The sequence below is a fragment of the Thunnus thynnus genome, chromosome 21 (genome assembly GCF_963924715.1).
Source record: "Thunnus thynnus chromosome 21, fThuThy2.1, whole genome shotgun sequence".
NCBI classification, from domain to species: domain Eukaryota; kingdom Metazoa; phylum Chordata; class Actinopteri; order Scombriformes; family Scombridae; genus Thunnus; species Thunnus thynnus.
Genome location: NC_089537.1, coordinates 17,165,649 through 17,184,460, shown reverse-complemented (window position 1 = coordinate 17,184,460; position 18,812 = coordinate 17,165,649). Strand labels below are relative to the sequence as shown.

Sequence of the window (18,812 nt, the reverse complement as noted above, 5' to 3'; positions counted from 1 at the left end):
TTCCATCCCCTCCTCTGCCCTGTAGACCTGACCCGTGTCCATGACCAGGTCCTAAGTTATGTCCTCTGTCCCTACTTTCCCACCATAGCTCCCTCCTCCCCTGGTGTCGACTCCGCCCCTTTGCAGCGCACAGGAAGTCACGGCACGGGGACAGGAAACTACAGCCGTGGCGGGACCAACAACTACGCCACAGTGGGGCCAGGCTACACCACAAGCGGAGGTGGTGGAGGGGGAGACGTGTATGGGTCAGACCCATACGTGGCAGACCCCTACCGCACCCTGCAGTACTGCCCCTCGGTGGTGGAATCACCCTACAGCAAGTCTGGACCTGCCCTGCCGCCCGAAGGCAGCCTGCAGCGTTCACCTTCTATCGACTCTATTCAAAAAGACCCCAGGTAGGATGAAAGGGGGGTTTGGTGTGTGTATGTATGTTTTAGGGGTTTAATTAGATCACAATGTGCTCAAGATCATGGAGCGTAGGATCCTCAAAGGCACTTACATTCATTACTTATAGACTTACTCTAGCTTTAACTAGATTTGTGTCTGATATGAGGCTCCTACATATAATCAGTTGTGTCTCCCAACAATTTGTTGAATACACACACAAACATACACTGATGTACACACCATATACAGATCGATATTTCAGTCATGGCCAAGTTGTCCAGGTGGAATCTCTGAGAATCTTTAACCCGTGTGATTGATTGTGAGTTCTTAGCAATCAACACATCACACACACACACACACACACACACACACACACACACACTGAAATATTACTTGTATTGCTCTTGACCTCCCCTTGGATCATATTGATGTCTGAGACATCTGAGGTGAAGCATACACATGCACATAGAGGGACATATTTTCAAACCTGCTCCAATTGTGTGTTCAAAAGGTACCAAAGCATTTCTCATTAGGGTATAGCAACAGTGCCCCAGAGGAGCTTTAAGCAATTGAAAACTATTATGTCTTTTTGTTATTGTTGGAAACATATAACATACCTGCCTAGGAATAACCTGAAGGACTGGTGTTGGTCAAAACAGCCATTATTATCACTCATTCACCACCACATTCCACCAGTTTCTTTCAAGTCTCTCACTAACTAGGTGCTCAGTCTGAATGCTTATCAGATACTAAAACACTGAAGAGTTATTTATAACATTGTGAGGAAGGATTTTATAGCTCTCGAAAGCTCAAATCAAAAACAGTAATTTTATTTTCTGTCTAGACAATGGTGAGGTAACAACAGAATTACTTTGTTTACAAAGGCATCTACCAGAAATATGCGCTCGCACTTATTTGATTGGCCCATTCTGTGTGTTGGCGGATGATGTATTGTGTCACGACAAAAGTTGAGCCGAATTCAACTTTTCTGCCCGACAGTCCTGCATAATTTTGTCAGAGCCCCCTACACCGAACCACCCGCTGTGCCAAAACAGTGTCCTCACTGAAATAAATGAGAATGCAGCATTTTTTCCCCCACAGTGCTAATGTCAGTCTTAGCACTACCTTATTTCCATCAGGACTAGGCCTATGCAGTGTTACCGCATAAGTGTAAAGGAAAAACAACTAATAAAAGACAGTGTTACTCTACATACCGGTTGCTTTAGAAGCTCTATTTCGCCTCCCTTAGTGTCATGCTGTGGGTAAAAGAGTCCTACTGGGCTGTGATCACTTCCATCCTCTTGTCTCTACAATTAAGTAAAGCTCGTTCTCCCCTCTTTATTTATATATATTTCACAGGCCTCTTGATGTATAATTCCTTTAATTACAGAGCGAGAGGGACTGAGGCGTGTATGGATCAAGTCTCAGCAGCAGCTGTCAATCATAAGAGAGAGACAGAGATAGAGTGAGCAAGTGAATGGGAGAGAGAGAGAGATAGGGAAAGGGAAGAGAGAATAATAAAGGGAGGTGGGCAAAGAAAAACAAATGGTGAAGAAAGTGCAGAAAAAGGGAGAATGACCTTTGGAGTGATGATACATTTTATGATGAACACATTCACATGAAACACACATGCACAGTCTTTCTGAAAAGCAAAACTTATGTTGTTTTTGCACACAGAAAGTTCTTGAATTCAGCAAGCGGAACAGCAGTAGTATATGTTCTGTTTTCTTCAAGGTGTTTCTATACCAGCCGGTTTTGTGACAAAAGCACATTACTCACACAGCATCAACATAAACAGTAGAGAGAAATAAGTTTCTCAAAGAGACACTGGAGAAAAGCAGCAAGAAGCGAGCAAAGGTCAACAAGATAAGGAGCACTCTCATGGATTGCAAAACCACACATACACACACACATATATACAGTACACACACTGATCTTTGCCTATAGATATGAAACCAGATAGAAGAAAAGAAGAAGAACAACAAAGTATATAGTTAGAAAAAACAATGTAATGCACATCACAAAACCTACATTTGAATGCATATTAAGGCAAAATCTTTCAAATATATGAATATATTTATCTAGCTGGGGAGGTCAAATCTTATTTTCATTCATCAAGTCCCTTGCTGCCATTTATCACTGCGCAGTATGGAAAAGAGCTTTTAAATGTGCATTTACTGTTTAATCTGCTTGAACAGAGGCAGTGAAAACATTTAAAAGGTGTGTTTTTTCAACTTTGTATCAAATTTCATCACTGGAGATCACATTGTTTTCCTTATTGTTTGAAGTTAAATGTATATACTTAGTTGCATGTACTCAGAGCCAGCAAGACATCTTGTTTTACCTTCTTTCATACCTAATTTCAGAGTATAATAAGATTAAAGCATAGTCTATCAACCACCATTACAGTAATGCAGGCATTTTGTACACTTTCCAATATTTTGTCTCTCTGTGTTGGAAACCCCCTGCAGAGTTCAATAAAACCTTGTTTAATTAAAAGTAACAAAGTTATTCATGACTATTTTAAAATTCAGACTTTACTAGCTGGAGCGCAATGGTGTGAGAATGCTCTAGACTCAGGGTGTTGTTTACGTTTATACATTTAGACTAGCCATGAACTCCCATTCATTAAGAACCAGACATAGTCGACGTGCATAAAAGCGAAAAAGAGAATGTAATAATCAGTGATTTTCATAACATTTCATTTTCCTATCCCCTTCCCAAATACTGTAAATAGCGTGCTCCTGTTAATATGCCCAGGTTGACTACAAAAAAGACAATAAGGCACAGATGACAAAATTCTAAATAAATATATGACATGATTAAATAAACCTTACATATATAAAAAGAGCTTAAATGACTCAATATCAGTCAATAACAGAACTCCTACCTATCATATCTGGATTATGTTCATGCTTTTGAGTCACACAGACTCTCAAATCAGGAATTTTGTGTACAGATAGAAAATAAATGTAGTTTAATGAAAGCAATATCAGTTTATAGTTATTTGCACTTGAAACCGGCATTAAAATGTAATTGTATTTGCTAAACTGTTTATTTAGGATGACTCACAATATTGATTTAAATCAGTGTTCGTTACTTTACCCAAATGAAGCAAAAGTGCTGTCTATTGCAGCCAAGTACACTTGAACTGTCATAAAGACTTGAACTCAGTGCAAATAATTTGAATGATATGGCTTTTATCATAAGCTGGATGCAATGGCACATTTCTTGCTGAATTAGTGCAATATGAAAAACTGCGTACCTCATCAGCGATTTAAAAAAAATATATCTCTTACCAGTTTCCTGTTGTTCTGGTTTGCCAGTATTGTTTTTATTTTTGTTTTTAAATTGTTCTGAATTGCAGCTCTGAGTTGCACTAAAATGTCTTTAAATTCTTCAATAATAATATCAGTGAATCGGAGCTGTGCGCTACATTTCTCTTTGCCATTAGGTTAAATGGCCTCCTACTCAAACTTCACTATCTCTCTCTCTCATTGTAATTGGATCTAGCTGAGCTAACATGAAGTGCTAAATGAGTTAGCAGCTATTAGAGACAAGAAACACTCTGTGTGAGGGCAGAGGTTATGTCTGTGTGTGTTAATGTGTGTGTGCGTGTTCGCTGTGTGTTTTTAAGAGGAATCAATGTATTTTTTTTTAATAATTCATCATCAGCATATCCTATGCATATGCATGTGTATGTGACTGTATCATGTGTAGGTGTGTGTTTGTGTGTGTGTGCATGGCAGCTAGTAACACAGTTAGGGGCCATTACAGCTGCAGAAGAGTGAGCACAATAGAGCAGAGGTGAGGACAGTGGCACAAAGAGAAAACTCAATAACCGCTAATGGATGGGAGTGAAGAAAGGAGAGGAGGAATAGAGGGAGATAAGGTGGATAAGGGGAGGGAGGGTGGTATTGGTGAAGATGAAGCCAAAAGGAGGGGGCAGATGAACAGAGCAGAAGAGGGGGGAGGAAGGGAAGAAAGGAGGCACATGAAGAGAGGAAGGTGGGGAATAAAGGGAGGAGGGGAATTTGATAAAGAGGTGAGAAATGGAGGGTGGTAGATAGATCAAAATGGACAGAGGTGAATAGAAGAAAGATGGAGCAGAAGTGAGAAGAGAGGGCATACTGTAAATGTTAATAAGTGTTACCCTTAACTGTTTTGTTTTTGTTTTCCTTAAAGCTCTTTCCATGAAAAGAGATTCTTACCCCACTGACTTTCCTGCTTATATAGAATATTAAAAAACAGTGTTGGGAGAAAGATGAAGAGAAAAATATTGAACAGAGACTTACAGAACCAATAAAGTAAGGGGTGGTAGGAAGGGAGGGCAAAAAAACCAATAATAAAGGAAAAGAAAAAGGAAGAAATAAAGGAGATCGGGAAGGGAAAAAGCAGAGACATTTGTTTAGGGAATACAGGAAACATACCTTGAGGGATTGAAGGAAGAAGAAGAAAGGAAGGAGGGAACGATACAAGCCATAGTGGGGGTTTGTGAGTAAGAACAGGAGGGAGACAGAGAGAGTTGAACATTAGCTCAGGGAAATGGGAGTTAGGGACCAAGGAGGTGGGGGCCAGTGGTTATTATTACAAAGCTTTGGAGCTTAGAAAGGGAAGCGAGATTACGAAAAACATCATGAAAGGGGAGTTACAGTAAGTGTGGAGAATTCACAGTGTTGTAGAAACGAGGATTGACAGGAAGGAAAAGAGGAAAAAAAAAGTTGCAACATTGTGATCAAAAACGAGACGGCAGTATTGTTTCAGCTGTGGGGGTGTGCTTGACTTATCTCATCAAACACTTAATCTGCCTGAAACAGACACAGCACTTCAAGATAAGATAAATCAAACTCTCCTCATTTACATTTTCTCCACAAATCCTAAATATATTCTGCTTGCAATAGTGACTGTAGTTTTGTGTTAGGATTATTTATAATGATGATAGTGATTGTTTCCAGTTAATTTTTGATTAAGTGATACTTTTACCAAATATATGCGGAAAAACAAGGACAAAAATCATATTTTCCCTGTAAACAATAGGAAAGCACGGGTTGTAAAACATACAGTACATTGTTTAGGTAAAGGTAAAAGACCCTCCCCGAATGTACCCATATTATTTGCTAGATACAATAGAGCTGCTAGCATGAAATTGCTATTTACAGTACCTTGATATGATGTGATCTGGTCTGACATGTCATTGTCACCGCTCGCTATTTATTGTCAGTGTTTGTTGGCTCACAGCCTGAACACAGTGCTCTATTTATGGAAAATCTGCGATGGTCAGCGGTGACTCTGTGCATGTCTGTGAGTGTGTGTGTGTGTGTGTGTGTGTGTGTGGGTATGTGAATGGGAAGTGTGTGTGTGTGTGTGTGTGTGTTTGTGTGTCCAAGGCTGTGTCAAAGACGGGGATATGGAGACTGTGTGTGTGTGTGTGTGTGGCATTCATATGTGAAGAGATAGGGCTGATGCAATGCATTCCCATGTGTTGCACTGTCTAAAGGACAATGATATGTCATTGTATATATGTGTGTGTGTGTGTGTTTAGGAAAAAGAGAGAGGCAGAGAATTATGCAGTGATTACTCTTGTTGTCACTTGGGCACGAGTGTCTATGTTTATTTATGTGCAAGTGTGTCAGAAAGAGAAACAGAGCGCATGTATTCCCTTCTTGCGACCATTGTCTGTTTGTTTAAGTGCATTGCTCTGTGTGTTACATATGGTTTATGTATGACTCTACAGACGGTATACCTGCTTTAGATGGAAATTGAGGCAGTGTGTTTGTGTGTGTTTGTGTGTGTTTGTGTGTGTGTGTGTGTGTGGTAGGTCTTGACCATAGGATTATATTCAGACAAGGGATCTTATGCTCACTTAAGTGAAAGTAAGACCCCCTTACATCAACAGTACCCAGTTTACAATACTGTGCACCTGGGGATTTCTATTGTGTGAACTGGAGGCAGATTATGTTTCCTTGGCATTTACTTGCAGTAACTCTCTGCTCTGCTGTGTATACAGCTGTGGCCAAGTCCCACATCGTGAATTTAATACAGCATTTTCAATAGTGTTCTTGTCGAGCAGTGCACACAAATATTATCCTGCATATCTAACTGTTGTGTTTAGTTGGTAACACACACTCCCAATATCTTGCATACATATTTTCCTTCTTCCTCCTAGGCACTTTTTCTCAGGAATACACCTCCCACCATGTTGTTTGATAGTGATCCAACCGTTGACTGTATATAAATATGGATGACACGTCTCCACTCCCTACCGCTACGCAAAAGTGAAGCCAAAATATCTCCTTTCTGGGAGCTGGCACTTTGCTTGTGTGACATCATTTGGAGCCTGCGCAGTAGAGTCAGGCAGCAGGTTGACAGCCCACTGGACACGCCGCCTCAGCCATCCTGCCACCTGACAAAGGTTTGATAGCGGCTGTCATAGCTGTCAGTCATGACGTTACACCTCATTTTTATATTGTCAAATAACTAATTAAAAACAAACTTATCAGAAAAATTAGCACTTTAACATACATCAGCATGATAAGAACTACCTAAAATGACAGACACCATCTTTGGGAAAAATTTATTTGATGTGAACTTTGATATTTTAGTTAGAGCTGTCATGTCATCCATTTTTATATACAGTCAATGGATCCAACATATACATTAGCACAAAGAAAAACTAAAAGAAAAAATGTGCAGAAGTTGGAAGAAAATGGAATCTGCGATGTATTAAGATAATACTGTGACTTTAACTCACACTAATTAGGTATGACAGACTGTAATTAGCGTCGCCCACCAAGCACACTAACTATGCATGTTAAAATGCAAAATGATTAATATTTTGATTTTGTCTTAGCTATATTGGATACAGATTGAGGGGATTTTGGTAAATGAATGGAAGATGCTGTAAGTAAAATAAAATATTAAAATGCAACAACTGATTTGCATTTCATTGCAGTTGCTACATGTGTTTGTGTTTGGCTTGCTTGAAAGTGACATAAATACAGAGAAAAGAGAACGGGTTTGAATGTTTCAGGACCATGGAGAGAGACACAAAGAGAGAGAGAGTTGAAATGCTTCAGGACCATGGACAGGGACAAAGAGTAGCAGTGTTAGATTCAACTTCTGTAAATAACTTCACCTGCTGTTTCTATTCACTATTTGTACTAACTATGTGACTACTGACAACCATGCAACATTTGACTGTAATCAGGCAGATTTTTTTTACAGATGAACACAGCATTAAATTATTTATCTATGCAGATTACATTGCTACTGTAGTCGATGATTGCTGAATTCTTTCGGAGAATTGTCATTTTTCCATTAAAATGTTATATCCATCCTTTTTAAAAATGCCTGGTTGCATTACAAGTTAGCAGCTTCTTTATAATTGTGGCTGCATTAAAAAAAGCAGTCATGTCTATTTTGTTTAAATACTGAATACCAATTTTTGTTTCCTTTTATTCTATTAATACGGATCTTTTGTTAATAAGCAAAGGGAAAGTGAGGGAAGTTAATGACAGATGCACTGGGGAAGAGAAATTTTGTCCACCTTAATTTGTTTTTCTGCCTGCAGGGGAGTAACTGAGAACAGTAACTTTAATGTTTAACCTCACCATGAACACAGCTTGACGGAAAGACAGAGGGTAGGACAGAAAGGGAGAGAGCCGGTCAGACCCTTTTTGTCATTTGTTATTAATCTGTTTTCTACATCAGATAAAAAAGGGGGAAGAAGGAGAGAGAAAAAAATGATAGCAGTGAGACAAAGATAAAAGGATTGGTTAGTAAATGGGTGAGTCAGGGAGAGAGAACAAGAGAGGGAGGACAGTAAAGGTGTAAGAGACACAGTCCCAGGGTGAGTGAGGGATTTAAAGAAAGAGAAAGGAAGGAAGAGAGAGAGACAGATAGAGGAAAGGACACACTCTATTGGCTCTCAGCACAGCCCAGGGGTAATTTCCTCTCCACATGAGAAATGCATGCTGGGATATGGAATCACCTCCAAGGGAGGGTAATGATGCATTGCCAGAACCTTGGCCCTGAGGCACAGCTGTGTGTATGTGTGTGTGTGCGCGAGTGTGTGTGTGCGTGCATCTGTGCCCTGGCCATCATCCCTGCCTGTTCTGGGTAAATTGCCCATTGTAGTTATTTTCCTTTTCTGAGGTGGCCTATCTGTTTGTGAGTGTGTGTATGTGTGTGTATGTGTGAGTGTGTGTGTGTGACCTTGGGATGATAGCAACCCTGTGTGTCTGCCTTCCTTTCTGCAACGCTGATCTTCTCCCTGAATCTGAGGCCTGGGAGATAGAAGGATAGATGAAACAGAAACAGAAAGACAGATCATTTAGAATTAGGTGGCCACCGTGTAGTCACACATTTAGACATTTAAGTATTTAGACAAATGGAAAAACTTGGCACATAAATCACACACACAAGTAGATGCTGAGGCTAACGATTACATCATATTTGGCTGTCAGGCAGTAAGAAATCAGAATAGAAAGCATGGACTTAATTGCTGTGTTCAGTGTTTCACTGGTTGAAGGACATTTTCTGAGTGTGTGTGTGTGTTTGTGCACACACTCTGATGTGTGGAGTTGGTAATGAATCTGCCATGTTCTTTTGATCCAATCATTGCGTTATTGTTTTTTAAGGTAATTACTGCCACTAACATTTCTTCGATTAACATCCATCAAACCTTTTACCCACTTAGACAGGAACACAAACACACATGTTAATGCACCTGTTCAGCACTACAAGCTAATCTATAGGGTATGAAAAAAAAAAAAGGTTAATATACGTTTCAGCTTCTTCGTACTCAACAAAAGTAAAGCAATAGATGCTCTCCATCCCTCCTCCTCGCATACTCGCACTGCTGCTCTGTCTCCTGACACCGGCGGCATTTGGGAGGGATTATGGGAAAATGTCACACCAGCAGAATTACTGTATATCTCCTCTCCTCCTCACGCCTCACTTCACCTCACTTCTCTTCTAACTCATACTTGGGAACAACACAGTCTAGCCGTAGTCCATCTACAGATCTAATGATACACTGGAGGAAACGAAGCACAAATATCAATAGGACCATAAATATCCATCGTAAAAGACTCAAAACTTATCTTTATCTTAATGTGCTTAAAGAAATAATCTAAAAACATTTAATTTTTGCCCACTCAGAGAAAACACAATATGATTTGAAACAAGGGAAGTTGTCTCTATCGTGACAGTATGTTTTTCAGTAATTTTGCATTTGCATTGTGGGGACCTTTTAAAACGTTTGTTAGGGTGCTTTGCAACAGCTCTTTTATCAAATATGTTTCTTCCAGTTGAGACAAATTTCCTCTATACGGATCTCTGGGTGACACTCAAAGTGTGTACATCTTAGTTTAATGCCGGCAGAAATCAGTTGCATGTGTAGCACAGCGCTATCAATTTAACTGCCCTCATGAGACAGTGCTACTTAGATTTCATTTTTCCTTGGACTTCAGTGCAGCCTTGCATGAACTTGGCACTATCGACTTTACACTCAGAGAAATGTATCTTGTCTTTAATTACCTCTTTTATTAACATCCTCCACAGGCATTAATGTCAAGCAGTTGTACATCTTGCATGCCACTGCTGTCATTGCACAAGGCTCAGTCTTCCGTGGGTCTGCAGATGTTAAGGTCAGCGAGTTGTATATCTCATGTGCAGGAGAGGGATCTTGACCTTTCAGCTAAGTTGCTTGTAGGAAATCAAGCGTTAAGTGCTTGTTATTGGACCCAGCGGGACTCTGTAATGACCAAAGAACTAAAATAAAGCTGAACTGGGGAGAACAGAGGTACAGGAGGTAAGAATAAAAAAGCAGTTGAACAAAGAGGGGAACAAGTTTATTCAATAAGAAGGGAACTTCTGCAAAGGTAAACTCGTTGTAGAAGGTGTCCTGTCAGGCACTAGTTTGTCTCAGTTGTTGTGCTTAGCTGAAATTATAATTACAATTGTTTCTTGTCAGTGGTGACCACGTTTAGCCATGCTGCAGTATCCACCAGCTGCAGAGGTACGAAAGCACCTGCATATTACAATCATCTCATAATACAGCCATGTGGAAGTGGCTTACTAAAGTAAAACACTTACACCCCCCCCCCCCCTTTCACTGGGTGAAAGAGGATGTTAAAAACACATTTTTATAAGTGTATTTTGTTTTTCATAAGTCTATGCACAGTATGCTCACTTTTTATCTGTCACATACCGTAGTTGTAACCTTTTCAGACTCCTTGTAACCTTTCAGACTGCTTTTCTTTTGCCTCCATGAGATTTCAGTTTATTTCTTGGCTGAGAAGGAAGACCTCTCAAATAACATTTTGACACATGTAACACTTAAATTCTCCACTGAGCCACTCAAAAGCACAGAGTCACTGTCAATGTTATAGTAGAGCAGAGAGGGACAAAACACATACTGTAAGAAGGTCAACAAGGTCCTTGAGCTATATTCAAACACAGGATCACAGGAGCATTAAACTGAATGCAGTTCAGCCAGTGGGGGCAATACTGTAGGATGCCCAGAAGTGGGCTTGTGACTGGGAGGTCATTGGTTCAATACTCAGACTGTCAGGATGAATCTATATGAGGAAGTGAAACAGCAGCACTTGAATCTGCTTCCTTACCACCCTGAAAAATCAGTCAGTGCTAAATGAATCTACCCCAGTTAAATGAAGCTAAACAAATAAAAAAGATTAATTGACAAAGTGTCGATGGCAGCCATTGTCAAGGAGGCCTACAACAGTTATTTACAGTGTGGAGACACACTGCTATTTACCGTGTAAAAATAGCCGTTTGACAGTCTAGTTATTTATTTCATTATTTATTTTCATCCCAGGAAACTCTCTGGTTTTGATCATAGACCCCCTGCTTGTGATTTGCGAAGTCAATCCAATTTTTCCATTGAGACATGATAAAATAACTTGGATGCATCCTAGGGGTGCTGACTCAATTTAGAAACAGTCCTCCATCATGCATCCATTGCTCCATCTCTCTCTCTCTCCCCCTCTATCGCACTCCTTCAGGTAGAGAAGGCTCGACAGTGATGATGGGTTGGGAGGTGTAGGCATTCATCCAGCGCCCCAAGTGTTTTCTCCCTCTCTCTCAATCTAAACACACAATTCTCCTTCCTGCACTCCCTCCTGTTGTTCTTTGTGTCTATTAAAGCAGCTTGTCTCTACTTTTTTTTTTTTTTTTAAACTCTAGGCCTCTCTCTCCCCCACTTTCTTTCTCTGTCTAGCTCTCTTCCTCTCCTTCCCTCTATCAATCTTTCTGCTCCTTTTTCACCGCAGGGTATGAGGTGATCCCTAAGGCTCCTCTCACCATACTGATGATAGTTGCGTGTTCATGTTTGCATCTGAGTGTGCAATAATGGTGGGAAAAGAAAGGGTGAATGATATAGAGAGAGAGAGAGAGAAGTGGGAGGGTGAGAGAATGGTGAATTGAGGAATAGATGGAGGGCAGGCCCTTGTATGAGTCATTGGACAAGGTTGTTAGTGTTTTCTTACTCCTCTTAGTGCAGGTGTGTGTGTATGTGTGTGCTTTGAGTACACGTGTGCATCTCTGTGGGCATTGGCACATACTGCAATAAGTAACATGTGCATTCAGGCGTGATTGTGTTTGCTTTTCCCCTGTGTACATTTTGTGCCTTTTGTGTATTTTCCTGAATCACTTCACTGATTTTGCAGTCTTGAATGTCTTGAAACGCCATTTCTCAATGCCAAAGCTTGAATCTTGTGAAATGCAGACCTCATATTTCAGTAAAGCTAGATCGATATTATGGCCGTTTCTCAATACCGTCTCTGTAGCATTTAAGTATGTCATGAATTAACTTTCATTCGATAGAAAAGGAGTTCTGATTGGCTCAGTTGCCATGCTTCCAATGTAAATGCAGTCTACAGATGAGTTGTCAGTGAAAATACAAATTATTTTGACCAATTTCAGCTACATGTCTTTTCTTTATTGTTTTATAGCTGTCACAGAGCTGTAAAACAAGTACTGCTCGAGCTAGGTAATAGTTTCACTGCTATTCCATCATGGGTTTTACTTTCATGCCAGCAATCATTTTGCAAGGATGGGTGAACATGTGGAAAATATAAGTTTTCTTACCAAATTATACCTCTTTAGAGAATGCACTCATCTGTGTCATTGAAATGTTGCTCAGTGAATATGAGGCAGCGAATAAACCCAAACCTCAGATCAAACTGATTAAAAAGGTGGAAAAATAAAAGATCACTTCGATTCCCCGAAGGAAGGAGCCACTGTTTCTATAACTGTGTAAATATTTTTTTGAAATCTTTCGTTTTGCTGTGTGTTCAGTGGACCCAGTATGAATATAGTCTGCCCTTTGTCACATTGTATATAACCCCAGCCATGTTGGAGCTCTAGTATGTGATATTTGTATTGCACAGCTCTGTTCCTTATTCCTCTCTCGCCTCCATCCCAATCTTATTTGAAGTGGATGACTGCTTTTAGTCTCACTTAATCCGCTTTTGAAGGCTGTATTAATGTCTGTGTGTGTGTGTGTGTGTGTGTGTGTGTGTGTGTGTGTGTGTGTGTGTGTGTGTGTGTGTGTGTGTGTGTGTGTGTGTGCGCGCGTGCTTAAGCAGGTGTGTAACTGAATGACGTACATTATCACATGAGAAATGTCAAAATCTTTAAATACAGTACATTATAGTATTCTTATATAGTAGTACATTCATTATCACTATTTTTCTGTCAAGTTACACAAACATGTCATAATCATGAAATTATCAATTATCTACCATCAATATAATCATAAAATCATTATCAGTATCATAATTACAACATTGTCAATCTGATCATCCTTTTTTTCTGCCTTCACTGCCCTCCGCCTTTTCATGTTCCTCCTCATCATTATCCGCTTTCATACACTCTGATGTTGTGCATGTAGTGGTAGTAGCAGTCAAACAAGACTAAGTCAAAACTTAATATATGGCTGGACCGTGTATGGTCAATGTGCAAAATTGTGGCTAATTTGTTACAGGGATAGTCAGTGGTAGTGTCTATAATGTGAATTCCTGGATATTAAAGGTTCATCTGCAATTCTCCGTGGTGGTTCCAGTAATATTTGTTGTTAAAGTGTACTGAAGTAGCATATCATATGACGTGGTTAAGCAAAGTTTGAGTCAAAAAAAAAAGGTTATAAATACAGTTGCAAGAACAGTACTTTCCACTATATCTTGGGATGTTTGATTTGAAAGAGAACTTATTTTATCTGTTAACTCCCCCTGTGTCTGTAAACATATAGTCTCATCCATATGTTTATGTAGGATTAGCATGCTAGGCTAACAGTCTGTCAGATGTGTGAGTTTATATCCACGCCGTGATGTCCTTGAGAGCACACAAACACCGTAAACACACCTGTCACCTGCCCAGCATAGCTACACTTTATTTTTATACAGTTGATGGGCGACACACTAGAGGTGCCGCGATATTGATTTTTTTCCTTATTCTTTGTAGCCTCCGTAGTCTAAATGTTCGTACTCAACAGATGTTCTAAATCTTTATTCCAGTGTTGTCATTAAGAGTCCAACTTTTCAGCAGGGATATTGTTCGGCCTTCAGCACATCGTTCTTTATAAATAAATAAATAATAGAATAACTTGAGCTGCTCACTTAGTGGTGAAGTGGTGATCAGCTGGACTCTGCAGTGGATGTGACATGATTGTGTTACCACAGTAACACGGTAACTGCAGCAGCTCTACTACACACAGCATGGCACAGCTATGCAAACGGTGCTAGCCATGCTAACTAGCTGCTAGCCATCGTGCAGTCTGGTAAAATGGATCTGTCATGGCTCTTTGTGTCCACGGGTTGGTGCTCCTGTCAGTGTCGGAGCCTCTGTGTCAGACGCTTCAGTTGGTAAATGTGTGTTTTTAAAAGTTATTTTGAGGCTGCGCTTAAGGGCTCTGCTGTAAATTCCCCCGAGGACATAATTGAAACTGTTTGCGCCGATTCATTTTGAAAGGCAACGGCCAATGGGGAAACTCCAACACTGGGCCGGCCACACCAATGGTGTAACTTCATCACTCAGTCAGTGAGTCAGTCAGTGACAGACATTTGGGGGTTATAGGGCTGGTCTGTGGCTAGTCCAGCCAAAAATATTGCTTTAATGTCAGTGACACATGACAATCATTACTACCATGGATCTCAGAAGCAGAGTAATCAACATTATCAATGTCATGGTCATGTCTGGTTTTTCATTGTCTAAATTATTCCTTTTTATCTTCTTATTCATATTCATCATTACCATGTTCTTACTCTTTATGTCATCATCTCCATAGTCACTATCATTACCAGCATGTTCTCTGTATTGTTTTATACAGCTGTTAGCAAATCCAGTACTGCTACCACTTTTCTGTGTTATATTATTGCCCCAGTGTGAACTAATGAGAATAGCAGGTGCATAAGCCAATCACTGGTTTATTAGTTTTTCTTCCCTCTTGCGTCACCTTCACTGATTGCATCTCTCTCTCACAAACACACTGCACACAAGCGGTACTGAAATATTAATATTCCCACACCGAAACTTGCACAGTACCCAAGGAGAGGTTAGTCACCTCAAGGTGAACTGGAAGTTCAAAATTACCCTGTAATGCCTGGACAGTGGCGAATCAAAATGAATTATGGAGCTATTTTGTTTTAGATATATAAGAGCTGCATAACTGACTATTGTTTAGAGGAATTGTTTGGAAAGTAAATGCTGCTTTGGAAAGACATTGAATTCAGCAACAGGACTTTGACAATACAGCATGTCTGTAGTAATGATTTGAAGGTATAAATATTTGCAAAAGGGCAAATGCTGCTCGTGGCTATTTAACCTGTGTGTGAAGTGATTGTTGTTGTCATTGGAGAACCAAACTGCTCTGAATAAGTGAATTCATTTTCATTCTATGTCACAACTAATAGGTCATGACTTCAAACAGAGCGAGTCAGTGCATTTACATGTTCTTAAGTAACTGGATTACTTCCTGCAGTAGTCTGATTTCTTAAGCATTTTAATGAGAAACTTTACTGGGGTCAGGGGTTAGAGATGTCTGGTTAGCAGAGTTTGATTTTTACTGGAGAAGCACAGTAGCCAATTGTCTCATGATCCACCCACAATCACAGACAAATTCATGGTCAAACATTTGGGGTGATTACCTTCATGGTACTGTCCAATGTAGTGTCCAATCTGTAGTGCCATGTGGCCCCTGAGTGGCCCCTACAACACATTATTTAAGATAGACTCTTCCGACATAGAGCAGGTAGACAGCAGAGGGCATTTAGCATGGCCCAGCAGCTGTGAGTGAACTCCAAATGGAACCTGTCAAGGAAGGAGGGAGGAGGTTTTAACACAGACAAGCACACACAAACACACACAAGACACATTGTGTGTGTGAGAGAGAGGGGGGTCAAATACCAACAGAGGGCAAAAGTTTGTGTTTATCTGCATGTGTCTGGCAGGCCACCTCTTGTTTAATTTCAGGGTAGGTTTGTGACCTCTACAGTAAATGTCTGATTCTGTAATATGAATCTGGCAGCAGATGAACGGATTACACGCATGTGCACACACACATACAGACAGTGCTAATGTCCAGCTTGACCTTATCAGTTTAATATTCACATGGCAGAATAATTCTGGATGATTTGTGATTGCATGACACACACGGACACACAAACTGTCAGTGTGTTGGATCTTCATTAGATTGCGAGGCGTGAAGGTGCATTTACTGGTCATGTACACACACACACACACACACACACACACACACACACACACACACACACAGGTCAGCATCCTCATTAGCATCATCACAGTAAAAATAGCTCACCTTTCTTGTTTGTCATTCAGAGGCCAGAGCAGACTCGTTGACATGATTGCATCTCGGCTTGCAAATCAAGAGACAATGGGGCAGTAATTTTTCAGCAAGCTCTCGTTCATCCAGCAGCTTAATCTTCTGCCTGCACTTTGATTGGCTGAGTGCAGTGGATGGGGATTTGATTGGTCAATTTATTCACTTGTGTTGTATCATGGCTGAAATTAAGAGTGGTTATTGTCGGACGGCATCGCAGTACATGCTCATGGTGGTTCACTGATGTCAGTTCTCTCATCAATCAATCTTTGCCAAAACCCACTTCAGTCTAAAGAAGGTTGGCATTACTCAACTTAAAATCAGGATACAAAAATTTACTGCTTGGATTTGGATACTTGCTCCAAATAGGAGAGTAATGAAAACCATTATAATCAGCTAACATCTCTCCTGAAACTGTTTCAAAAATGAACAGACCTCCTTGCGGTGATATACAGTAATAATGTATATCACTTTGGCTTTCTTACCACTTTGGACACAGTAGAGTACACAAGTCATTCCCAATGACGTTGGCTGTTTTATAAAGCCCACTTGAAACAGCATCTTTTTATACTCTGTCTCTTACTACAACCAAATTGTTTGGTAACCCTTCCTTTTACAGTCCCCTAATTACTAAGTATTTACCTGGTAAATATATGGTATACTATAGTATATTACTGGGTAATTACCGCTGGTAATAAGTAGGTAAATACAGTGGAACTACAGCTGAAATACTAAGAAAAACCTCTACTATTACCCATCAACTCAACTAAGTACCGTGTAGTTGTGAGTAGTTTAAGTTGGTAATAACTCAGACATAATTGCGTACTTCCTAGGATAGTAGGCAACCAATTCTTAGAAACACCTCCTCTATTACCATTAAATTTAAGTTGCAATTGTAGTTATCCAAGGTTTATGTTGGTAACAGCCCAAATTTAATTATGCACTATCTAGAAATTAAGATAGTACTTTCCAATAAATTACTTTTTCTTATATAGTTATTGTTCATAGCTACACCCATCTATAAAGGGTTTATTAGATTTACTGTATAAGTACCTGGTAATAACCTCCACAGGAACCGTCTTCCTCTAGTGCAATGGTGCATCTGCTTAAATACTGGGTACGTTTTTGCAGATGTTTTTACTATTTACTCAGTAAGTAAGCTGAAACTGTACTGTAAAAGGAAGCCTTGTTTGTTTCGTGGAATTACCATGTTCTTACTATATCCTTTGTAATAGATTATTACACTGTCCGTGCCATTAACAGGAACTTGTACCATATACAGACGGGTGACAATTTAAAGGAAAAACTGGTACAGGTCTGAATGCTTGACCCCTACAGTGAGGGGATTTGGTGTCTCTCGGCCTTGGCATTGATTCTGCAAGTCTATGGAACTCTTCTGGAGGGATGAACACCATTCTTCAAAAAAGATATTCCCTCATTTGGTGTTTTGATAATGGTGGGGGAGGGCGCCGTCTAACACATCAGTCTAAAATCTCCTATAGGTATTCAAGTGGGTTGAGATCTGCTGACTATGAAGGCCATAACATATGATTCACATCATTTTCATACTCACCAAACCATTCAGTGACCCCGCGTGCCCTGTGAATTGGGACATTTTCATCCTGGAAGAGACCATTCCATCAGGATAGAAATGTGTCATCATAGGATAAAGGTGATCACTCAGAACAACTTTGTATTGATTTGCAGTGACCCTTCCCTCTATCAGCTTAATTGAATTGTGATCTTTTTTTTACCCTGGAAGCTCCGGTGAGTTGACTTAGCCTGCACTAGTAGCATAGTTACTGTAATAGCATAGCGTCTTGCTAGTTTAAGAGAATATGAGCAATAGCTAATTTGTGTGAAATAAAGCTAAAACCAATCAGAATATTTTGTACAGTACTACAAAGTATTGTGGATGAATAGGGTGTGTTATTGGTTGGTTATTCTGCTCTGTCAGACCCTGTTTAAAGAGATTATAATTGTATGTTATATGAGAGATGTGGGGAATGTATTTCATTTATATGAGCAATACCTTGATTTACTGATACCAGGTGAAGTTCATTTTTGGTGGAATACTATAAAATTATAAGAAAAATCCCTGGACAATAGGGTTGTGAAATTGAGTTTTGAGGAAATGGATGAGATCTCATTTGAAAGTAGACTGTATGATGATTTATCTGATTTATTCCGTACTGTATGTGCAGATTGGTTTTTGATGACACTGGATTTGTAGCTTGGAGTTAACTCTTTGCTGGAACGTGATGGTGAGCCAGTCCCAGTGGTGAAACATTCTGGGGGAAACCTTGAAGCGGTGTGGCCAGCTGCTTCGGATCCCATTCTACAGGACTGAAACAATGGATTTGCAGAAAATTGCCAGATAAGGAATGATCATCACACACCATTTTATCCTACCCGGAAAGAGAGACATTTAAGGAAAAAAGAGAGACACTGAGGACTTTTTTATTTTATTTCATTTTATTTTTGGTTACAAGAGCTCTTCTCATTGTGGGTTCTGTTGTTTTACTATATAAGAAAAAGTAATTTATTGGAAAGTACTATCTTAACT

At 39.9% G+C, this 18,812-nt stretch overlaps 1 protein-coding gene across 8 annotated transcripts in view; it reads left to right on the top strand.

Annotated features, from left to right (window-relative positions):
- ctnnd2a (catenin (cadherin-associated protein), delta 2a) overlaps nucleotides 1-18,812 on the top strand; it is a 278,500-nt gene that overhangs the window by 166,947 nt on the left and 92,741 nt on the right. For all 8 annotated transcript variants that reach the window (XM_067578419.1, XM_067578413.1, XM_067578414.1 and 5 more), the window contains one exon: nucleotides 89-395. In XM_067578419.1, the coding sequence (XP_067434520.1) occupies nucleotides 89-395 (307 nt within the window). The remainder of the gene's footprint in view (nucleotides 1-88; nucleotides 396-18,812) is intronic.